The following is a 25,712-nucleotide window of genomic DNA, read 5'->3' on the forward strand; positions in this document are numbered from 1 at the left end:
TTTCTAGGTGGCATTAGTGATAAAGAACCCATCTGCCAATGCAGGAGACATAAGAGACTTGGGTTTGAACCCTCGGAAGATTCCCTGGAGGAGGGCATGGCAACCCATTCCACTATTCTTGCCTGGAGAATCCCATGGACAGAGGAGCCTGGCAGGTTGCAGTTCATGGGGTCATAAAGAGCTGAACATGACTGAAGTGACTTAGCATGCATGCACACACACATGGTTCCTGAAGAGAGAGCTGAAGTTGCAAGACGGTGGAAAAGCATGTAAAATATGATAACAAAGACTGATGTTCAAATATTCTCTTGTGCTTTTTTTTCTTTTCTCTCTTTTTTTTTTTTTAAATTTACTTTACAATATTGTATTGGTTTTGCCATACATCAGCATGAATCCGCCACAGGTATACACGTGTTCCCCATCCTGAACCCCCCTCCCTCTCTTGTGCTTTCACCAAAAGTTCCACTACCTTTTGCCATCCACCTTATGTCATGAGTATTTGTAATCTGAACATGTAAACACCAGATCAGAAATACTGAGGTCTGGTGGAGTGCTCTCCAGAGTGTGGCATGAGTACTGCTGGCATCATACAAGAAAATATTAGGGGCTATATTAACAACATTTTGTATCTTACTACATACACACTTATCTTAAAGTTCCGCTTATTACTTTATAATTATTCCTCCTTGGGTCAAGCTTCCTTTTCATACAAATTTAAGCTTAAAAATTGAGTTCATTAGCTTCTGACAAAAGTCAGATGGAGATTTGGGATTCTCTGGTAAGTGGAAAAGTGAGGTGGAAAGCTCAGTCATTAATTAGCTGAATCACCGTACCCAAGTCAGACTTTTTTGTGCATCTATTTCTTATTTGTGAAGAGACTGTTGCTCTTTCCCTGAAAGAAGTCATCTGCGGCCCCCTGTACAACCGTGGCTAAGATTAAGGTCCTGAGACCTTGGCAGCAGGGAGAAACTGCTGAAACAACGGAGGACCTCAAGGTGGCGCTGTATCAGGGGCACGTCGCTAAAGCGATAGGTGGTGAGGCTTTCAAACTCTCCAAGACCTGAGTGAGTGAGTGAGTGCGTGAAGTCGCTCAGTCGTGTCCGACTCTTTGCGACCCCATGGACTGTAGCCCGCCAGGCTCCTCTGTCCATGGGATTCTCCAGGCAAGAATACTGGAGTGGGTTGCCATTTCCTTCTCCAGGGGATCTTCCCAACTCAGGGATCGAACCCGGGTCTCCTAGCAAGTCCACCGCCCATGTTCTCACTGTTGTTAACCAGACTCAGAAAGTGAACCTCAGGAAATTCTCTCAGGGCAAGAAGTATAAATCCCTGGATCTGTGCCATGCACCACTGCTTCAACAAGCAGGAAGAGAACCTGAAGACCAAGAAGCAGCACTGGAAGGAGCAGCCGTACCCACTGTAGAAGTACACAGTCAAGGCCTGAGCATATAATCGTCAATAAAACATGAATAAACTGGCAAAAATAAAGATTGTTGGGGGTGACCTCTAAGATCCTCTCTGGCACACCACCATTAGATGATACGTTCTCTGTCTAATGCACTGTAAGTATGCTAATCCCTGTAAAACAAAAGTAAGCATTGTAAGCCTTTACACAAGATGTGCTCACTTAAACTAGTCAGAGAAATTAATGGACCTGATGTGGACGTTTTTGAGGTTAAAACACCTTGCTGCTGCTGCTGCTAAGTGGCTTCAGTCGTGTCCATCTCTGTGAGACCCCAGAGATGGCAGCCTACCAGGCTCTTCTGTCCCTGGAATTCTCAAGGCAAGAACACTGGAGTGGGTTGCCATTTCCTTCTCCAATGCATGAGAGTGAATAGTGAAAGTGAAGTCGCTCAGTCATGTCTGACTCTTAGCGATCCCATGGACTGCAGCCCACCAGGCTCCTCCGTCCATGGGAATTTCCAAGCAAGAGTACTAGAGTGGGGTGCCATTGCCTTTTCTAGAAACACCCTAGATTAGATCAATCCTTTGAAAGGATTGATTAGAACAATCCTTTGAAAAACTGGAGATAGACTTGATTTGGCTTAGTAACACTTTTTTTTGCACATGGGGGGGATTCCAGGTATCTTCAGATTCTCTCATCTACATGGTGGCCAAACAGCAGAGAGTTTCATGTGCCATATTTCACATGTGTTAGTATCATCCTAATCTGAGAGTAAGAAGCCTGGGAATCCATGATGCAGTCAGATGAAAGATTTGAATAAAATCAGTTATAGAAGAAAAATACATGTTTATTATATGGAGAAAAGGATAGACAAATACTAGCATAAGGTAAAGAGTTGCCTTTTACAAAACAGGAGGAACCTAAAGCTTTATGATTATATAAAATAGTTGGTCTGGTTTCTGGTTTTAATTTTTCACTCTGAAAATAGAAAACATGCTAACAAGATGACCATTTTCAGGGGTAATAAAATTTGAATCACAAATTAGCACTATGTGCCTCTACTAAACTGTCTTGAATTAGTTCTCTACACAATAGCTACTGAATACCAGTTAAACCCAAAACTTGACCTGGAGTACCAGAGAGCATTTAATGGAGAAAATCTCTACCAAATGATACTTTCATGGCTAGGCTCCTTGTTATCTAAAATCTTCTCCATAGTTTTAGAAATAACCCATCTTTTTCTTGAACAGGAGTTGTTGTCCTTTTGTCTTCCTGAAGATTACCTATCATTACATCTGACCTCGCTTAAAAAGAAATTAGATTAACCAATTAGATTGTGAGGTGAAATAGAGAAAATTTGGTGATGATGAAGTTTGTGAATATTTGAACTAATAAGCAGTTCAAAAATGATTAAATTAAGGACTAAAGTCCTTTCATTTGCTATTTGGAATGCTAATTTCATCTATTTAACCTATTCAATTCAACGAACAAATGAATAAACACCAACAAAACCAATATAATCTTTTGTGTGTGTGTGTGTGTGTGTGTGTGTGTGTGTGTGTAGAAATAGATCTGCTTGTAATAGTGCAAAAAAGTAGAAAAGATGCTATGGGTGAAAAATTTTACCTATGATCTCTAAAAGGGCATATTCATAGAGCACATCGAAACACACAATACATAAATACAGAGATTGGGTCTCTGGAATACCAACAACTTCATTATCTGTTGCAGTTTCAAGGGCCTCTTAGAAAATGTGGCTTCACAATTCATTAGCTTGTCCAATTGTTAAAAATGTCCTTAAGTATGCATTCTCAATCTGCAGTAATAATTTGAAGTTTGTCATTCTTAATTACAGTGGGGCTCTGGACTCCAGGAAAGATAGAGACTCTGTGTGGAGCTGCCCCTGACTTCGGCTCCATCACTGCTGACTCAGTCTCCTCCTCAGAATAGCAGCCAGTCTCTGCCTGGTCTCACTGACTGAAGATGGTCGACCCCGGGGAGGATGTGGCTGGGGGACTGTGGGCAAACCTAAGCTGCTGACCCTGTTGGGCTGAGAAAAGGCTGCAGAAGTGGTGGGCTTCGACACTCCAGGCAGGCCAGGGATTTTGATTACTTTCTCAGAGTTCAGTCTTGCAAGCCTTCTCTCTCCCTGACCACTCCCAGCTGCAGCAGAGGAGGTTAGGCTGCCCTGGCTGAGGGAGCACGGTGACAGTGGCAACTGTCCGCTCAGCTTCCTGAGCTCCAGGAGTTGTTCTCTGGCTTGACTTAAAGCCTCCGTCAGTTCAAAGCGTTCTTCACACTCTCTACGCACTGTTTCCTGAAGAAAAGTGTTCTGAAATGAGAAAAAGGAAAGAAAAAGCAGCCATAGCTTTTAATAGTGGACATATGGACAGTTATTGGCAATATAAATTGATAATTGAACTGGAAATCAGAGGTCTGTGTTCTCTGACAGGGACAAATGAGTCAAAAATGCAAATGGTTTGTGAAGATGGAAAGAACTTTAAGAGAATATTTGGTTCAACCCTTGCAGTTTGCAGAAGAGGAATCAAGAATCAGGGTCACTCAGATGTTAGTGGTGCTGGCACCCAGAATGCCTACTTCAGTAGGGTTTCAACTCCTCTGTGCCTGAGACAGTCTGTCCTGCACATGTGATGTCTAATAAATATCTGTAGTGTCATTATGCTATTTTATAATGAAGGTACATAAGACAGTACATAAGACAGATAAAAATTGCTTAAATTAGAAAATTGAGATAATAAAATATATCAGCTGTAGCATTTAGATAATAAAATCAGTGATTTTATGTGATGCTTTCTCAGAACTTAAATATACTGATGATTTGCTCTTTTGTGAGATATATATCAAAATGAAGAACAAAATCTGCTTTGAACTTCATTCAGCAATCACATATCAAGTCACTAGCAATCACATATTCAAGTCACTAAGAGAGCCTATAAGTGGGTTGGTAGATTTCCTGCTCTCAAGAAAGTTTGGTTTGCCAAGCCATTGTAAGTTTGAGTAGAGCTGCTTCTTACATCCCCAACAGAGGTTGGAGCCAAGGGTAGAAGCAATGGGGGTTAAAGAGACAGAATAATTTTTTAGTAGCCAGAGCTGTCTAAGGATACTCTGAAGGACTGAATCTCACTTGACTGGGAAGTAGTGGAGCAAATATAAACTTCAAATATGTGACTAGAGATCATTACAACTTCTTCAAATATTGAGACTCTACATTTCTAGTTGAAGAATGATAGCCATCTTTCATCTATGGAATTCATCAAAATTACTTCAAGCTCCATGGTAAAAATTGGGTCTTGGATCTCCCTAATATCCTGACATTCATGTCTGCAGGATCTCAGAAAAGAGATTGAAAAGTAAATAACTAAAAATGGTATCCAGGAACTTCTCTGCTGGTCCAGTGGTTAAGAATCTGCCTTGCAATGTAGGGGATGCAGGTTCCATCCCTGGTCAGGGAATGAAGATCCCACATGCTATAAAGCAACTAAGCCTACAGGCAGCAACTACCGAGCTAGCACACTCTGGCGCCCAGGGGCCAAAACTAGAGAGTCGGTGTGCCATAAGAAACAAATAAATATTTCTAAAAAAGAAAGAAAATGATATCCAAATAAGTAACCATGCTAAAGTGATCATGCTATAGGATTCTTCAGCTGAAAATGACTTTCTACCTGGTTAGGTTGTTTGTAAAAAACAGCCAAGGCATTCCCAAGGCTGACGTTTGGTGGAAAGCATCCTCCTAAGTGCTCACTGACTAATCTGCTGTCAGTAGAACTAAAAACAAAGCATCAGGGAAAGTAGCATCTTCCTGTATTTGAGTTCCTGTGATTACAGTCAGAACTCCATTCGATTCCAAATTTGGTAATCAAAATTGAAGAATATGGAGCAATTCCAGATTAACAGTTGCACACTAATATTCTATAAAATCAGCGGCATGTCTGGGTTAAACAAACTCTCATTATTTACATATATTAGCAGTAGACATACATGATCCACATATTCACATATTTTAAAAAAAAATAATAGGGGTTAGTTACTCAATTTCAGTTAATTTTTTTTTTTTTTTTTAAGGAACAGGAGACCAAGGATGGTGTTTGTGGCTTTATCATCTGGTTCTCCTTAACTCTTCCTGAAATATTTGTTGAAAAGGCAGGAGGAGGGCTAGAGAAGAGGTTAATAAAGTGCCTTGTTAGGTGTCTTCTCATTTTCTGCTCCCAACAATTATGTTTGACCAAGAAAGACACTGAAGCCCATACTTGCTTTGTAATTTGCTGAGAGTAACCCAGCTTTGAAATGGTGGGGCCCCTGCTTGCCACTAGAGCCAGCTCCAAGCTGCTTATGCCTAAATTAAGGGTCTAATTAATTATATCAAGCAGGCAGAGGCCATTTTGTTCCAGAACAAGGAAGCAATAAAAAACAGTAAGACATTGCATCTGGTTTTGTCCAACTTTTCTAAATTTAAACTTTCTTTTAAAAGGGAAAATCATCAATGCATTTTGTTCTTTGTCTACTAGTAGAGTAAGCAGGCAAAATGTATTGAAGTGGTTAGGTTTATGAGGCCTTAAATAAATTAGTACAGAAATTTCCTCGAATAAGAAAGCTATGGGAAAGAGTTAATTTTATTTAAATATATAAGAGAAAAAATTATAGAAGTTAACAACGTGGTCGATAAATGGGTGACACGAATAAAAGGTGCACAAATATGGAAGGATAAAGTGATGGACGATATGACAACAAGGGCTCTCATTAAAAGGAAAAGAAAACTCAATCCATTTACAAAATAAATTCCAATCTCAAAGGAAAGGAGTAGTACGCTGTGGAAAACATCTTCAAAGGAAGTTACTCAAAAGCCATTTCAGGCAAGGAGAAACTCCACTGAAGGAGAAAACGAAAAGATGGAGTGAACCCAAAGATGTCCCGGTAACAAGGACAGTGGGAGCAAAGTACCTGCCAACTCCAGACTGAATTTTGGAAGCACTGCTGACCACCTTGGTCTGGGGCCCACTGCTCTGGAACTCATCCTTCTTTGAGGCTATTTGCTTCCAGAACAAAGGACAAATTCTCTTTCTTTTATTATTCCCCAAATTGAGAGAACCTCTAAACTGAGAATAGGATCCAAAGATAGGTCTACTATTTTGTCTTTGCTGTAAACACTAAGAAATCTCAGATGAATCTCACAATATCTGTATCTCCTCTGACACTTAGTATTACCCACCTTCTTTAAAATTTGGATTATAACTCAATTTTGTAGTTCAGCTGTTAGAATTTATTCAGTTGTGGAATAAATAAATGAAATAGAACATATCAAGTTTGGGGGATTGCTGTTTCAGAGTTGGAGTGTATGTGACAGGGCATGACAGGAGCACACACGGATGTGGCCAGAGTCAGTGAGATACTTTAGTGGAAAGTTCCATATGTGAAAAGAATCATTACTTGTGGGTAGATGGAATTGCTGATGTTTTTGTCAGGTTAGGTTGTTGTGGAATTTTAATATCTATTTTCATTGAACAACATGGGAAAATATCTAAGATGGAATATGTTCAGTAAGACTGAAAATCATGGGCAAATACAAGAATAATCAGTGAAGCTACAGCATTCGAAAAGTTTTAGGTAAAAGCATCTTTGGCCATATTTTAATATGGCAAAATAGTGTTATCACTGGATTGCAACTAAACTGTAAGTCAAAATGGAAAAGAAGGCATGAGTCAGATGAAGAGGGGCAGTGGGTTTTCCAGGCAGAGTGGGCAGTGATGCAAATGCCCGGCAGTGAGAGAGGGAGAGTCACATCTTGGGAAGATACATGGCTTAGTATGACTCCAGGGCGGAGTGCAGAGAACTGGAGAGACCAGGACTGAGGCAGCGAGAGCAGGCAGGATCAGATCAAGGATGATTTTGACAACCTGCTAATAGTAGAGTTTTAACTCAATTCTGAGGGCCATATGCAGTCTTGAAAGATTTATTTAAGCAGGAGCTGGCATGGTCAAATTTACAATAAAGGAAGATCCTTTTGCCAGTTCTGTAGAAAGTAGCCCTGTGTGGGGAGGGATAGGAAGAAGGAAGGACAGGAGGTCAATTTTCATGCAGCAGGTTCATATCCCAAGTGCCCCTTGGTTGGGGTGGTCGAGGAGAAGGGGAGCTAGCATTCCTGAGTCCTTAACCCATGCCAATTGGGTGAGAACATTATCTATAGATATGCCTACAATATTTTCAGATGATGGCCACGCTGAACAGACTTAAAATATGGCTTAATTGCACTCCTACTGGGAAAATAAATGTCAAAATGAAAATATAAATTAGCTCACCATCTGTATGAAATTTCTAGTATTAAAAAAAATGGTCAATTTCCCCCACTCTTTGTAATGTAAGAATGGTTTATTTTTATGTTTGTTTTCTTTTCTATCCTTAGAGACAGCTGGATTGCTTTCAATTCCAAACACAGTGGAAGAAGCAAGGCAAGGCTTTGCTGGATAACTTGATCATTCTGAAGGTGAGAATTCCATTTATGATGGCAATCCGCTGTATTTGGCATAATTTGGGGGGAACATGCCAGGAAAGCAAGTTCTCAGTGAAGAAGCAGCACAGATAGGTGTCTTTGTTCATGCTTTATACCCAGTGAGCTCTGAACCAGTCATGCAGTGATCAGATTACAGTTTCCACCAACCCAAACTAGATCTCTCCCAGGGTGAGTGGGTGGCTGGCCAACTGGGTGGGGAGCTGAGGTGAAAGAGACTCTGTGGAAAAGGTGTGGAAACCAGAAAGATGAGTGGGTGTTAGCAAAGGATGTGCCCAACCTTCCACTTAAGACTTCTGTTCAACTAATCTGATCAGCCAAAACACTGCAGTGGAAATGGCCTTTTGGTAAGGCAGGGAGGAGAATCTGAATAAATTTCCAGGAAAGAAGCAAAATGGATGTTAGGCGGGTTGTTCTTAAAATTGTTTTCTATGCTTGCAAACATAATGGACACTGTGAAATAACCATGGGAGACATACTAAAACAGAAGAGACGAGGGCGATAGTCCCTTGAACTGATAGCCTTCAAGAGCAGATTTTAGAATGGAGAGGAAGAGGCCATGAAGACATAGTGTTCAGGATTTACTTTCCAAGTCAGTAAGCTAATTTTAGTTGAGACTTAATTAACATTAATTAGATACAACAAAAACAGTTTCTCCATATTTTTCTCATTCTGTCAAATTTTTGGCATCCATACTCCATACCAGGGCTGACTCTCCAACACGTGAAAGACAGTTTTGCCTGGATCTCCCTCTCCATGACTGGAGACCCTTGGTCTGAGGCCCCTACCCCTCAGAACAGCCCCTCTCCACCCACCACCCCATCTGCCCCTGTTCCTGTGAAGCTGGAAGGCAGAGAGCCTCCATTTACCCCTTTACTCTTTGGAAGACACTTCAGTGTTCTCTTTATTAGGTTCAGAGAACTACTCACTTTTTAATTGACTCACTGATTTCTCATAAATGGAGTTACCAGAGAAACATGTGCCATTTTTCTCTATATCAAATAAATATACAAACAAATGCATATCCTAAAACTAGGCATATTCTTCTTTCAGAAAAGCTATTTATGTTTTCAAATGTATGTATTCCTAAAATTTAATCTTAGAGTTTACATAAATCCATCCTTACCAGATATGTTAGTAACATTTCCTAAATAAATAGGCCTTCTTTTTTTTTTTTTAAATAGGCTTTACATTTGGAGCTTCCCTGGTGGCTCAGATGGTAAAGAATCTGCCTGCAATGCAGGAGACCTGGGTTTGATCCCTGGGTTGGGAAGATCCCCTGGAGGAGGGCATGGCAACCCATACCAGTATTCTTGCCTGGAGAATTTCATGGACAGAGGAGCCTGGCAGGCTACAGTCCATGGGATCTCAAAGAGTTGGACATGACTGAGCGACTTTCACTTTCACTTTACATTTGGAAAATATTGACAACACCAAAAATTTTAAAACTCAGGGGCTTCCCTGGTGGCTCAGTGGTAAAAAACCCACCTGCCAATGCAGGAGACGTGGGTTCGATCCCTGGGTTAGGAAGATGCCCTGGAGAAGGAAATGGCAACGTAGTCCAGTACTCTTGTCTGGGAAATCCCATGGATAGAGGAACCTGGTGAGCTACAGTCTATGGGGTCTCAAAAAAGTTGGACATGACTTAGCAATTAAACAACAGCAACAACAAATGGAGAGGCTACCCTGGATCTGCAGGAGCATATGCATCTTATTAACTTTCAACAATTCAAAACTGAATTTCAAAACCTATCTGAAATCAAAATTCTTGTACAGGAGATTGTGAGTCTAAGTTGCAGGCTCCCTTCTTTAGACACTTTCATTCCTTAGAGTCCTTGCCCTGGGTGACCTCATTCAGTTCCAAGGCTTAGGATGTGTGGATGTCTCTGAAATCAGTATCTCTCCTCAGTCTTCCCTTAACATACTGTCCATTCAACACCTCCATTTGGATATCTAACAGATATGTTAAGGTTGACACGTCCCAGATCAAATTTTTGATATTCCTCCCAATTGTATTCCTGAACTAGTGTTTTCCATCTTAGTAATGGCACTTCCATTCACTCAGTTGTTGAGACACCAAACTTTGGCGTTATCTTTGACCCCTCTTACCCTTCTTCATCATCCCACCCATCAGCAACTTCTGTTACCTCCACCTAGGAAATATATACCAAATATATACCAAATCTGGCCAATTGTCACCTCGTTTATGATGATGACCAACAATGCTTTTCTAGACCTTTTCAAGGACCTTGTAATAGGTCTTTCTGCTTTCATTTTGCCCTGCCCCCTTCAACCTATTTTCCACGCAGTAGTCAGAGTGATTCTCTAAAAATAAGTCAAATCATGTCACTCCCTTGTTCAACATTGCCAGGTAGCTTTTCACCACACCTAGGAAACAATCCAAAATCTTTAAAAAAAATTATTTATTTTTGGTTGTACTGGTTCTTCACTGATGTGCATGGGCTCTCTCTAGTTGCAGTGAGCAAGGGCTACTCTCTAGTTGTGGAGTGAGGGCCTCTCATTGTGATGGCTCCTCTCGTTGTGGAGCACAGGCTCTAGGGTGCCTGGGCTTTAGTAGTTGCGCACACAGACTCAGTAGTTGTGGCTCCTGGCTTAGTTGCTCCACAGTATGCGGAATCTTACTGGATCATGGATTGAACCTGTGTCCTCTGCAATGGCAGGTGGATTCTTATCCACTGTGCCACCAGGGAAGTCCAACAATCCAATGTCTTCATTGTTTTTCAGTCGCTAAATCTTGTCCGACTCTTTGCAACTCCTGACTGAAGCACATCAGACTCCTCTGTCTTCCACTGTCTCCTGGAGTTTGCTCAAATTCATGTCCATTGAGTTGGTGATGCTATCTAACCATCTTATCCTCTGTCACCCCCTTCTCCTTTTGCCTTCAGTCTTTCCCAGCATCAAGGTCTTTTCCAATGAGTTGGCTCTTCACATCAGGTGGCCAAAGTATTGGAGCTTCGGTTTCAACATCAGTCTCTCCAATGAATATTCAGAGTTGATTTCCTTTAGGATTTACTGGTTTGATCTCCTTGCAGTCCAGGGGATGCTCAGAAGAGAAGCCAAAGTTGGAAGATGTCCAAAGTCTTTAACGCCTTCAAAGATTCCACATGAATTGGCCCCTCCAACCTTGCTTCCTACCACGCCCTCCTTGCTCACTAAGCTCCAGCAATGCTTGCTGACTTCCTTGTGGTTTCTCAAAGGTTCCCAGGATGCTTCTTGCCACAGGGCCTTTGCACTTCCTATTCACTCTGTCTGGAATGTTCTTTTTCTTACTTCAGGTCTGCTTGAATATTATCTTCTCAGAGAGACCTCTGACCATCCCATCGAATATAACACTTCATATATATGTAGGTATGTGAGTATATATATATTCTACTTCAGTAGAAAAAGATTAAAAAAACAAAAACAACCAGCTGTATTAGGCTGGATGTAGATTCTGTGGGTTCACTGAAGAGTACTCCTTTTGTTTGGACTTGAAGAATAAACAGAAATGTTTCAGGTACCTGTTACTAAAATTTAAGCTAGAATCTGCTTTGTCTTTATTTTAAAATTGTCTCTAATCTTAAAAAATATCTCATTAAGTTTCATATTCTGTTGTTTATTTGCTGTACTTATAACTTTTCTGTATTCTCTTCTATAACTTTGTCCTTTATCCTTTCCTCTGCTTCCCTATCTGTCAGGTCCTCTATATCATTTACTCTTTTCCATTATTTTAAATTATTTTAAAAAATTAGTTTATTATACATAGTTAAAGATTAAAATAATACTATAATATTATAATGAAATAAAGCATTTACTTCTTCACACTTTTAGGTTCTGCCTCCTAGGAATAATCATTTTCAGGTTTTTAAGCTGTTTCTAATGATATTTATATCCATAGTCCTAAATAATGTTATTATATAGCTACCTCATGGTTTTCAATTTTGAAGTCATTATCTACTGATTTCATAGAATGAAAGATGAAGATTTAGCTTCCTTACAGTTGTTTCACCTTCCATTAGAAGATGTTTCTGCTCCCTTAGGAGAGGCTCCTATCACAATTTTATTGAAAAACCTTCCCAATTTCCACCACAATTTAGTCAAATCTATATTCCACCTTATATGATTATAGTATATAAGTATAGGTACACCTTAGCCATGCAGTGTACTATGATTACATTTCCTTTCTTTCACAGTTCCCTTCTGGAGTTTATTATTATCCCATTATTTATCTGCTTAGTTTTCTAGGTGTTGATAAACAATTTTTCACTAAATCTACTTACAGAAGTGTAAATATCCTCTCAACACATTGAAGCACTCCATGTAATCTATCCATTCTCTTTCTTTTTCCCTCAGAGACATACTTCTAAAAATCTGCCATTCTTTTACTGAACTCAGTCTGGTTATTCTCTAAGTCTGCTGCACTGCTGTCATCCTTGGATTTCTTCCCACCATCGTCCTGGTCCTGGGGATTCCCACAACCTCTCTCCTGTGTTGGAATGCTCATTTCCTGATTCCTGTGTCTTCTCCTTTCTTAGTTTACTCCCTCATTGTGGAGCTTCCTGAGAAAGGCTGCAAGGGAAGTACCAGAAGGCACGACCTCGTCCAAGGTAAGGAGCAGCAGCTGCACTTTGCTGGAGCAGCCATGAAGAGATACCCAACGTCCAAGGTAAGAGAAACCCAAGTAAGACAGTAGGTGTTGCAGGAGGGCATCAGAGGGCAGAAACACTGAAACCATAATCACAGAAAACGAGCCAAGCTGATCACACGGACCACAGCCTTGTCTAACTCAATGAAACTAAGCCATGCCGTGTGGGACCACCCAAGACGGGCGGGTCATGGTGGAGAGGTCTGACAGAATGTGGTCCACTGGAGAAGGGAATGGCAAACCACTTCAGTATTCTTGCCTTGAGAACCCCATGAACAGTATGAAAAGGCAAAATAGTAGGATAGTGAAAGAGGAACTCCCCAGGTCAGTAGGTGCCCAGTATGCTACTGGAGATCAGTGGAGAAATAACTCCAGAAAGAATGAAGGGATGGAGCCAAAGCAAAAACAATACCCAGTTGTGGATGTGACTGGTGATAGAAGCAAGGTCCGATACTGTAAAGAGCAATATTGCGGAAGAACTTGGAATGTTAGGTCCATGAATCAAGGCAAATTGGAAGTGGTCAAATAGGAGATGGCAAGAGTGAATGTCGACATTTCAGGAATCAGTGAACTAAGATGGACTGGAATGGGTGAATTTAACTCAGATGACCATTATATCTACTACTGTGGGCAGGAATCCCTTAGAGAAATGCAGTAGCCATCATGGTCAACAGAAGGGTCCAAAATGCAGGACTTGGATGCAGTCTCAAAAATGACAGAATGATCTTGTTCATTCAATATCACAGTGATCCAAGCCTATGCCCCAAACAGTAATGCTGAAGAAGCTGACGTTGAATGGTTCTTTGAAGACCTACAAGACCTTTTAGAACTAACACCCAAAAAAGATGTACTTTTCATTGTAGGGGACTGGAATGCAAAAGTAGGAAGTCAAGAAACACCTCGAGTAACAGGCAAATTTGGCCTTGGAGTACGGAATGAAGCAGGGCAAAGGCTAATAGAGTTTCGCCAAGAGAATGTACTGGTCATAGCAAACACCCTCTTCCAACAACACAAGAGAAGACTCTACACATGGACATCACCAGATGGTCAACACCAAAATCAGATTGATTATATTCTTTGCAGCCAAAGATGGAGAAGCTCTATATAGTCAGCAAAAACAAGACCGGGAGCTGACTGTGGCTCAGATCATGAACTCCTTATTGCTAAATTCAGACTTCAATTGAAGAAAGTAGGGAAAACCACTAGACCATTCAGGTATGACCTAAATTAAATCCCTTAGGATTATACAGTAGAAGTGAGAAACTGATTTAAGGGACTAGATCTGATAGACAGAGTGCCTGATGAACTATGAACGGAGGTTTGTGACATTGTATAGGAGACGGAGATCAAGACCACCCCCAAGGAAAAGAAATGCAAAAAAGCAAAATGGCAGTCTGACAAGGCCTGACAAATAGCTGTGAAAAGAAGAGAAGTGAAAAGCAAAGGAGAAAAGGAAAGATATAAGCATCTGAATGCAGAGTTCCAAAGAATAGCAAGAAGAGATAAGAAAGCCTTCCTCAGCGATTAATGCAAAGAAACAGAGGAAAACAACAGAATGAGAAGACTAGAGATCTCTTCAAGAAAATTAGAGATACCAAGGGAACATTTCATGGAAAGATGGGCTGGATAAAGGATAGAAATGGTAGGGACCCAACAGAGGCAGAAGATATTAAGAAGAGGTGGCAAGAATACGCAGAAGAACTGTACAAAAAAGATCTTCATAACCCAGATAATCATGACGGTGTGGTCACTCACCTAGAGCCAGACATTCTGGAATATGAAGTCAAGCGGGCCTTAGAAAGCATCACTATGAACAAAGCTAGTGGAGGTGATGGAATTCCAGTTGAGCTATTTCAAATCCTGCAAGATGATGCTGTGAAAGTGCTGCACTCAATATGTCAGCAAATTTGGAAAACTCAGCAGTGGCCACAGAACTGGAAAAGGTCAGTTTTCATTCCAATCCCAAAGAAAGGCAATGCCAAAGAATGCTCAAGCTACTGCACAATTGCACTCATCTCACACCTAGTAAAGTAATACTCAAAATTCTCCAAGCCAGGCTTCAGCAATATGTGAAACGTGAACTTCCTGATGTTCAAGCTGGTTTTAGAAAAGGCAGAGAGGAACCAGAGATCAAATTGCCAACATCTGATAGATCACAGAAAAAGCAAGAGAGTTCCAGAAAAGCATCTATTTCTGCTTTATTTACAATGCCAAAGCCTTTGACTGTGTGGATCACAATCAACTGAGGAAAATTCCTCAAGAGATGGGAATACCAGACCACCTAACCTGCCTCTTGAGAAATCTGTATGCAGGTCAGGAAGCAACAGTTAGAACTGGACATGGAACAACAGACTGGTTCCAAATAGGAAAAGGAGTATGTCAAGGCTGTATATTGTCACCCTGCCTATTTAACTTCTATGCAGAGTACATCATGAGAAACACTGGGCTCGAAGAAGCACAAGCTGGAATCAAGATTGCTGGGAGAAATATCAATAACCTCAGATATGCAGATGACACCACCCTTATGGCAGAGAGTGAAGAGGAACTAAAAAGCCTCTTGATGAAAGTGAAAGAGGAGAGTGAAAAAGTTGGCTTAAAGCTCAACATTCAGAAAATGAAGATCATGGCATCTGTTCCCATCACTTCATGGGAAATAGATGGGGAAACAGTGGAAACAGTGTCAGGCTTTATTTTTGGGTTCCAAAATCACTGCAGATGGTGATTGCAGCCATGAAATTAAAAGACGCTTACTCTAGTCAAGGCTATGGCTTTTCCAGTGATCATATATGGAAATGAGAGTTGGACTGTGAGGAAAGCTGAAGTATTGATGCTTCTGAACTGTGGTGTTGGAGAAGACTCTTGAGAGTCCCTTGGACTGCAAGGAGATCCAACCACTTCATTCTGAAGGACATCAGCCCTAGGATTTCTTTGGAAGGAATGATGCTAAAGCTGAAACTCCAGTACTTTGGCCACCTCATGCGAAGAGTTGACTCATTGGAAAAGACTCTGATGCTGGGAGGGATTGGGGGCAGGAGGAGAAGGGGACGACAGAGGATGAGATGGCTGGATGGCATCACTGATTCAATGGACATGAGTTTGGGTAAACTCTGGGAGTTGTGATGGACAGGGAAGCCTGGTGTGCTGCGATTCATGGGGTCGCAAGAGTCGGACATGACTGAGCGACTGAACTGAACTGAACTGAATGTCTGAAAATATCTTTGACGCTTGCATTTAATTGATCATTTGGCAAGATATAGAATCCTAGATTGGAAATAATTTTCGTTAATGTTTTAAATTCCTTATGTTTATCCTTAAAGTAGTGACAGTTAATGATGAAGTGCTTTGGTATGTTTGCTTTGCCATCCATCATGCTGAGTGGACTTGTTCAATATAGAAATCCCCTTCAGTACTTAGAAAATTTATTTTTGGAGTAGATTAATTCCTGGATAGTTTTCTCCCTTCCATTTTCTCTGTTCTCTCTTTCTGGAACTCCTATTAATGAAGTATTAGATATCCTGGCTTGATCCTCTAATATTCTTTTCTTCTCTCCATCTTGTTACCTTTTCTTCTACTGTGTTATTTCTTCATTTTTATCATTTAAGCCAAATATTATATTTTTATTTCAGTTCTTGTACTTTGATACTCATTTCTGTTCTCTTTTTATAGCCCTCTGTTCACGTTTCATAGATATAATATCTTCTCTTTTGTCTCTAAGGATATGAATTATGCTCTTTTTTGACACTTTTTCTTCCCACATTGTTCTTTTTTTGCTTATTTGTTTGATCCTGATTCTGTCTTTCATATTAGAAGTGTTCCTCAAATGATAGGTTATTTTTGACTTTTGTGTTTAAAAATGAGTCTTCAAAATGTTACTGGAAACTCTGTGTGCCTACTAGGTAAGGGCTTGTTTACTGGTATATGTTTCATTGGACATGCATATAACTTTTAATTAAAAGTTATTCAGAATTAAAGATTTTAAAATTTAAAAAAATTAAAAATTAAAAAAAAAAAAGTTATTCAGTGTTCAGAGGTACTAATAGTTGTTGGCACCCAGAGGTATTTTCTTTTTTTAAACTTTCTTTAATCAGTTAATCAGTGTCTTACAGTTTTTAGTGTATAAGTCTTTCAATTCATTGGTTAAGTTTATTCCTAAGCCAGAGGTATCTTCTTTTGAGCTAGCTCATTTTACCACAGAGGGCTCCTCTAATTTCCTGGGTATTGATATATAAGCTTGGTTGTCTGTGTTCTGGGAAGTGAGTGGGTGACAGGGACTGGGAGGTCTCACCCTGAAATATACAGACCTTCACTCTAGCTCTTGCCTTATATCATATCCCACTTTTGTGTATCCTCAAGTCCAAAGACTCTTGCATTCAGGTTTTCTAGAGTGTAAACCTTTAGTATCCTGCCAGGATGGTAGGTGGAGGCTGCCTGGGGTTGCAGAGGGCATCTAAGCATCTGTTTGCACCTTTAAAAAACATTCAAACAGCCCTGTTTTCAGATCTACTCTTCTCTCCCACTTTGAGAGATATTTGGTGAGCCTTTGTAATGTGATTGGGTTTGCTCCTTTTTAGGATTCCATGGACTTCCACACTCTCCACAAGCATTAGGTTTTAATATCCATAGCCTGCTGATTATCTCTCATCCATACCTTACTTCCGGTTTTCCAAATTTTGGTCAACATTTTTTTCATCAAATGTCATCTCCTTTCCTGTTCTTTTTACCTTATGTATTTATTCACTTTTAATTAATTTAGTGTCATTTTAGTGGTATTTGGGGATGGACGCAGAGATAAACATATGCATTTAATCATTTATGTTTAACCAAAAGCATTACCTTCTATTTTTCAATATCTTTCATCTTCATTAGATAACTATAGGAAGTGGGAAATTTAAAACTTCTGCCCCTTATGTTTTCTTTATCTATAGTTTTAAGTCAACAAAAACATTGAACTCTCTGTACTGGCTTTACTTTGATCTGTTTTTCACATTCTCCTTTTGGATCCAAGGCCCCAAACAATGGAGCCACACTGTCTTGGTAGAGCTCATATGGAGCTAGTAAGGAAGAAAAACTGGCAGCAAAAAGCACGGGATCTATTTTAAGCTGGTTTTAAATGATACTGTCCTGTTCTCTACCATATTATGTTTCTTTTCTGGCTTCTTATTTTTTTTTAAATTGTTCCAATTTTTGATGTCTGTGTCTTTTCCTTGTAAAGAATTTCAGGAGCCCCTTTTTTACATTTAAATTTCCCATATAGTTTTACTTCCTATTTTTTCTCTTCTTATTGACCTGAACCTTTTGTTGCCTCACCTTCTTGACCCTTGTTTCTGTGGCAGCACTCCACTAATCCCTGCTCCATGGAGGAATATCCATTTTGCCCTTTGGAGGCTATGGCTTTCCTCCTATCCTTGAGAACTTTCTTTACACAATTAAAAACAAAGTCCTACCTATTTTCTGGCCTCCTGAATGAGAGTGGGGTTTTCCTCTCTTTAATTAGCTTTCTTATTAGACTATTAATTTATCTTCTTTCAAATGGGAATTTATTCTCCACTTAAATGAGGCTTTTTTCCTCCAGAACCTGGGAAATTTCGAGTGTCTGGAATGCATGGTCACAAAAAGTAGTACTTTTTACTTTACATGCTAACAACCTCAGTTCTTTCTGGCTCATAATTCCTATCACTTGTATTAATTCATTTCCAATTTAATAAGAATGTTCTGGCCTTTAGCATTCTTAAACAGAGAAGCAGTCTTAATTATTTACTCTTACAGTTCAGTTGTAATTGTCTAACTTCTAGGGAAGTCTGCCCTCAGCCATGTCCCAAGGTAACTTTACTTTTGCTACAATCCCTTTCTATTTCCCAGTAATGATCTATGATCATTTATATTCCAGCTCAGTATCTTGTCTCTTTCCAAAGTCTGCATGTAAAAAAATTTCATCTCTGAGTGGTTTCCTGTTACAACCAACAAGCAGGAAGAATTCCAAATGTAGCTGCTTTTGTGTGAAAAAGATATTCGGTCTTCACTTTTAGTCTAGCTTCTCTTGCCAAAGTTACCTTCAGAGGCCCTGAGTTGGCAGACTATAAAATGGCCCCTGGTTATCCCTGCCCTCTTGCTATTCACAGCCTTCTGCAACCCCTTTGAGTTGAGTGTGGCCTGGAATTGTTGTTTCATCTCTAATGAACAGAACGCAGCAAAAGCAGTGGGATGCCACTTCTGAGATTAAGTTAAAGAGACTGTGGCTTCTATCTTGGGCACCCTCTCTTGAACTCTCTCTTTCTTACTCGCTTGTTTTGAGACAGACTAGCTGCCATGTTGCCAGGCTCTTCTATGGAAAAGTTCATGTTGGAAGGAATTGAGGGGGTCTTCTCTTCCCCTTCTTCAGCCAACATTGAACTGAGGCTCTCAGCCCAACAACCATGAGGAAGTAAATTCTGTTGACAACTACATAAGTGAGCTTGGAAGTCAACCTGCCCCCAGCTGAGCCTTTTAATGAGATCGCAGCAGCTGACACCCTAACACCAACCTCATGAGAGGTACTGAGCAAGAGGCATCCAGCTAAGCCACACATTCAGATCTCTGATACTCAGAAATATATGTTCACTGTTTGAAGCCACTGATTTTGATGACAATTTGTTATATAACAATACATAACTAATGCAAGTCCTATGGCCAGATTGTTAACTTTTAGTCTGTGTTTTTTACATGGGAAATTTCTTTTTAGGTCATTCTTGCCTCTGGATATCACTTTAACTGCTCAACATAATATTTTCTCTAAATTCCTCATTGAAAGCAGGGAATGGCAGTTGTCAGTCATGTTCATAATTGCATATTGATGACTAGCACAGTGCCTTGCACTTGAATATAGGCATTGGACTATTATATATTTCCTGGATTTGACCCTTTATAGTCTTGTTCTAGTTTATAAATTCTGAGAATAAATAAATGTCCTAGTTTATAAATAACTTTTCACTTTCCATATTGCCATTTCTTTGGGAGATTTAAGAGTTAGAAAACCTGCTGGTCTAGTTACTTTGGGCTTTCTCTCCTTTAACCTGCTGTCCCACCTCTAGAACTTCAACACTGCTGTCTTAGTTGAAGCATCACCTCTCTCCTTCTCCAGCAGAGCTGAGACCATGTGTATGCTGGCTCTTCCCACTCCTGCCTGGACTGGAGAAGAAGCCCCCTTTTCCAAGGGAGGTTGTGGCACTGTGTTCCAACAGGAGACATTCAATCACACAACACCCTAACCATCTGGTAGAGTAAAGCATTAGTGTGTTTATCATTATTCTAAAAGTGAGAGAGAGAGAGAGAGAGAGAGAGAGAGAGAGAGAGAGAGTGTGTGTGTGTGTGTGTGTGTGTGTGTGTGTGTGTGTGTATTCTGGAGATTTGAGTGTCAAGCCTTAAGTCACTTGAAATTTAGAAGTAGAATCACTAAAATTCAAGTATCCTAAAAGAGGAAATATAGAGATTCATGGAGATGAAATTTAGAGATCCAAATCTAAGAAATTCAAATTTGAATCTTGGCTCCACCATGCTGGGTCATCTTAGAAATTATTCAAACATCTTGAGTCAGTTTCTCATCTGTAACATGGAAGTAATTCCTACTTTAATAGGGTTTTTAGGTATTATTCTTGATCCAATATTCTGTTCATTCCACATTTAACTTAAAATTTCTTTGCAATAGGTTCAGTTCATAATTATAATGATGGTATAAACTTTGAATTTTGGTTGACAATTTACAAATAGCAAGAAAACATGGTATATTTGTTAATAATCAATATTACCACTAGCACTTTCCTTTTATTCATCTTTAAAACACCAATGAAACCAAAAAATATTATTTATCACTAACATTCAGAATCTTCCTCCATTTGCCTTTATTTGCTATACTGTCATAAATAGGATCAAATATTCTAGTATGACAATATTCTAATTCTTGGCTATTGGAAAATTGCCCACTGTTTTAATAAATTTGGGTTACTACAACAAAATACCAGAGGCTGCATAGTTCAAACAACAAATATTATTTCTCAAAGTTTTGGAGACTGTGAAGTTCAAGATCAAAGTGCCAACAGATTTGGTGTCTGGTAAGGACCCTGATTCAAAATGGCCATTCTCTTACTGTGTCCTCACATGGTGAAAGGAGTGAGGAAGCTTTCTTTCATAAGAGCACTAATTCCATTCAGGAGATTAGCTCATCTCTCAAGACACAATCACCTCTGGCAGACCCATCTCCACACATCATACTAGTGATTATATTTAACATATGAATTTGGGAAGACATTCAGTCCATAGCATCTACCATTTCTAAAATGGTCAGCAGTTCAGAAATAAGATTTTGTTAGGAAAACAAAATTCAAATCAAAACGAGTCTGTTGTTTAGTTGCTAAGTTGTGTCCAACTCTTTGCAACCCCATGGACTGTATCCTGCCAGGCTCCTCTGACCATAGGATTTCCTAGGCAAGAACTGAAGTGGGTTGCCATTTCCTTCTCCAAGGGATCTTCTTGACCTAGGGACTGGACCTGAGTCTCCTGCATTGCAAGTGGATTCTTTACCACTAAGCCACCAGGGAAGCCCCAAAATAAGTATGTTGTTGTTCTGTTGCCTAGTCATGTCTGACTCTTTGCGACTCCATGGACTGCAGCATGCCAGGCCTCCTGGTCCCTCATCATCTCCCAAAGTTTGCTGATGCCATAGACAAGAACTTATCCACTCCTGTTTAAATAAAACACTGCTGAAATAATCGTGCATACACAGGAAAGAAGACAAATTCATTATCTTACAACTTTAGAATGACAGAAAAATAAAACCTTAAAGAACAACTGTATTTAAAATATACTGTCTAAAATATTAAACAGCAAGTACTCTAAAAGTTTCTTTGGCAAAAATGTAATGTTTCAACAAATAAGACATAAATATATAAAGATTTCTAATCTTAGAGGTTTTAAATGGTCATTTGCAACACAGTAGAACTTGCCAAGGAAACCTTAGAGATTACATAGATAAATGTTTTATTTATTTTACAGAAAAGGAAGCCAGGTCCAGAGAGGTTAAATGCCTGCCTAAGCTGAAACTCCAATACTTTGGCCACCTGATGCAAAGAGCTGACTCATTTGAAAAGACCCTGATGCTGGGAAAGATTGAGGGCAGGAGGAGAAGGTGACAACAGAGGATGAGATGGTTGGATGGTATTACCAACTCGATGGACATGGGTTTGGGTGAACTCCGGGAGTTGGTGATGGACAGGGAGGCCTGGCGTGCTGCAGTTCATGGGGTCACAAAGAGTCGGACACAATTGAGCAACTGAACTGAACTGAACTGAGGTTAAGGACAGAGCCAGGATATGACCCAGAACTTTAGTCCAGAACCTTCTGCATGACACCAAGCTACATTTCATGTCTTTGTTTGTTTATTTGTTGAAAGACCAGCACTCTTTCACTAACTGCATTGGTACCATCACCTGCTTCCTACCTCTTTCTGGGACTGGTTGAATTGCTCTATCAGTTGTGTTTGTGCCAGCATTACTCTTTCCAGTTCATCTGACTTCTTTTTCATTTCCTCCCTCAGGTCTTCTGAAACTGAACCATTACTGTCAATTTCCTTCTTCAAACGTGATTCAAATTCTACAACCAAACTTTTAAGGTTTTCAATTTCTTTCTCCTTTAACGCAGATTCTTCAGTATATTGAACATGGGATTTACGGAGTTCTTCTTCAAGAGCAGCGAGTTTGAATCTTAGATCTTTAGTAGCACCTTCGATTAAGTCGGATATCTGTAAGATAAGTCTTGCATTAGTTTGTAGGTAATAGTCTCTAGGTATCCAGAGAATTCTCTTGGTTTTAAGAGTTTTATTCTAAATAATTGGTATTCTCTTCTGATCTGATGAAAACAACTTTTATGACCTATATAGGCCTTCACGATTTTAAAAGTTAAGACTAAGATTTTATTTTTATCACTGAAAATGGAATTGCATTAATCACTTGAACATACTTTGAAGTACCTAAATCTTTGTAACTGAACTGAACTACCAAGGACAACTCAAGTCTTGATCAAGTGCCTGTCTGGACTAATTTTAGGGTAACTTTGGGACCTAGAAATACCTGATGTTTGGGGATGCATGTAGGAGAGCATCATAGCTACAGTCAGTCAGTCAGTTCAGTTGCTCAGTCGTGTCCGACTCTTTGTAACCTCATGCACTGCAGCATGCCAGGCCTCCCTGTCCATTGCCAACTCCCGGAGTTTACTCAAACTCATGTCCATTGAGTCGGTGATGCCATCCAACCATCTCATCCTCTGTCATCCCCTTCTCCTTCTGCCTTCGATCTTTCCCAGCATCAGGGTCTTTTCAAATGAGTTAGTTCTTCACATCAGGTGGCCAAAGTATTGGAGTTTCAGCTTCAGAATCTGTCCTTCCAATGAATATTCAGGACTGATTTCCTTTAGGATGGACTGATTGGATCTTCTTGCAGTCCAAGGGACTCTCAAGAGTTTTCTCCAACACCACAGTTCAAAAACACCAATTCTTTGGTGCTAGAGTCTACTCAAATCATACTAGTAAGGTTTCCTTTGATGTATTTTTTTTTCATCCTTGTATATGATGATTGAAGGTACCCTAGATACCACATCTTCTATAGTAGCCCTGCCCAATAGAACTTTCTTCAGTGACAGAATACATGAGCAAATTTGGAAAATTCAGCAGTGGCCATAGGACTGGAAAATGTCAGTTTTCATTCCAGTCTCAAAGAAGGACAATGCCAAAGAATGTTCAAACTACCATACAACTGCACCCTCATTTCACAAGCTAGTAAGGTTATGCTCAAAATCTTTCAAGGTAGGTGTCAGCAGTATGTGAACTGAGAACTTCCACATGTACAAGCTGGATTTAGAAAAGGCAGAGGAAGTAGAGATCAAATTGCCAATGTTTGTTGGATCATAAAGGAAGAAAGGAAACTCCAGAAAAGTATCTACTTCTGCTTCATTGACTATGTTAAAGCCTTTGACTATGTGGATCACAACAAACTGGAAAATTCTTAAAAGAGATGGAAATACATGACCACCTTACCTGCCTCCTGAGAAACTTGTATGTGGGTCAATAAACGACATATAGAACCAGATATGGAACACTGGACTGTTTCAAAATAGGGAAAGGAGTACCTCAAGGCAGTATATTGTCACCCTGCTTATTTAACTTATATACAGAGTACATTATGTGAAAGATGGCCTGGATGAAGCACAAGCTGGAATCAAGGCTGTTGGAGAAATATCAACAACCCCAGATATGCAGATGATACCACTCTAGTGGCAGAAAGTAAAGAGGAACTGATGTGTTTCTTGATGAAGGTGAAAGAGGAGAGGGAAAAGCTGGCTTGAAACTGAATATTAAAAAAAACTAAGATCATGGCATCTGGTCCCATCACTTCACAGTAAAGAGCTGGGGAAAAAATGGAAACAGTGACAGATTTTATTTTCTTGGGCTCTGAAAATCACTGCAGATGGTGACTGCAGCCATGAAATTGAAAGATGCTTGCTCCTTGGAAGAAAAGCTATGACAAACCTGGACAGCATATTAAAAAGCAGAGACGTCACTTTGCTGACAAAGGTCTATATAGTCAAAGCTATGGTTTTTCCAGTAATCATGTACAGATGTGAGAGCTGTACCATAAAGAAGGCTGAGCACTGATGAAACTATGCTTTTGAACTGTGGTGCTAGAGAATATTCTTGAGAGCCCCTTGGACAGCAAGGAGATGAAACCAGTCAATCTTAAAGGAGATCAACCCTGAATATTCATTAGTGGGACTGATGTTGAAGCTGAAGCTCCAATACTTTGGCTACTTGATGAGAAAAGCTGACTCATTGGAAAAGACCCTGATGCTGGGAAAGACTGAAAGCAAAAGGAGAAGGGGGTGGCAGAGAATGAGATGATTAGATAGAGTCACCGACTCAGGGGACATGAATTTGAATAGACTCCAGAAAACAGTGAAGGACTGGGGAGCCTGGTGTGCTGCAGCCCATGGGGTTGCAAAGAATGAGACACAACTTAGTGACTGAACAACAAGAAGAAATATTCTGCACTGTCTTATGTGGTAGCCACTACCCACATGTGACTATTGATAGTGGTGTACTGGTAAATACTTCCCTGATAGCTCAATTAGTAAAGAATCAGCCTGCAATGCAGGAGACCCTGGTTTGATTCCTGGGTCAGGAAGATCTGCTGGAGAAGGGATAGGCTATCCATTGCGGTACTCTTGGGCTTCCCTTGTGGCTCAGCTGGTAAACAATCCACCTGCAATGTGGGAGACCTGGGTTTGATCCCTAGTTTGGGAAGATCCCCTAGAGAAGGGAAAGGCTACCCACTTCAGTATTCTGCCCTGAAGAATTCCATGGACTATAAAATCCATGGGGGTCGCAAAGAGTCAGACACAACTGCACTGGTAAATATTTAACAATGGACTCTCTCTCTCTCTCTCTCTCTCTCTCACACACACACACACACACACACACACACACACACACAGAAGTCAGATTTGCATTCAGTTTCCATGGTGTAAACACTCTCACCATGACCAATTCCAAGCTATGAAGGTGAAATCACTGATCACTGAGCTGAGAAGAAATGTTAACAGTAGGCTCTCACTTGTTAGTATGGGCTATTGCACCCTTGAAATGTGGCAAACATGAGTGAGGAACTCAATTTTCAATTTTATTTAACTTTAATTAATTAAAACTTAAGTAGGCACATAAGTTACTATATTAGACAATGCAGTTCTAGAGGATACCACAATACTTTGAAAATACACTGCTTCTGAAGGTGGTACCTCTAGACAAACAGAGGAAAGAACAACTTGAGAAACTTCAGTGTCACAGCATCTTTAGAAGGGAAAAGACTGCTTATTTTTCTCCTTAAAAAAGCAAAACAAATAACACAAAACAGACCAGGAAGAGCAAAGCTGCTTCTGACAAAACATATCATTATTTATGCTACGGATATTGTCATATTATAAATATTAGTACAACAAGAAATCAGCCCATGAAGAATCTGGAAAGCATTTACAGACTAAAGTTCCAAGGATTTTGTGAACCATTACTTAAGAGTTATGTACCCAAAATGTGTTTCAAATGTTAAATTTACATTAATAATAAC

General features: G+C 39.9%; 1 protein-coding gene across 1 annotated transcript in view; it reads right to left on the bottom strand.

Annotated features, from left to right (window-relative positions):
- Window positions 2,244-25,712, bottom strand: part of LEKR1 (leucine, glutamate and lysine rich 1) — a 199,498-nt gene continuing 176,029 nt past the window's right edge. Inside the window, exons 10-11 of the mRNA XM_018050376.1 lie at window positions 22,043-22,342; window positions 2,244-3,737 (exon numbers count right to left, since the gene is read on the bottom strand). Of these exons, the coding sequence (XP_017905865.1) occupies window positions 3,324-3,737; window positions 22,043-22,342 (714 nt within the window). The 3' untranslated portion in view covers window positions 2,244-3,323. The remainder of the gene's footprint in view (window positions 3,738-22,042; window positions 22,343-25,712) is intronic.

This window comes from Capra hircus, chromosome 1 (assembly GCF_001704415.2).
Source record: "Capra hircus breed San Clemente chromosome 1, ASM170441v1, whole genome shotgun sequence".
NCBI classification, from domain to species: Eukaryota; Metazoa; Chordata; class Mammalia; order Artiodactyla; family Bovidae; genus Capra; species Capra hircus.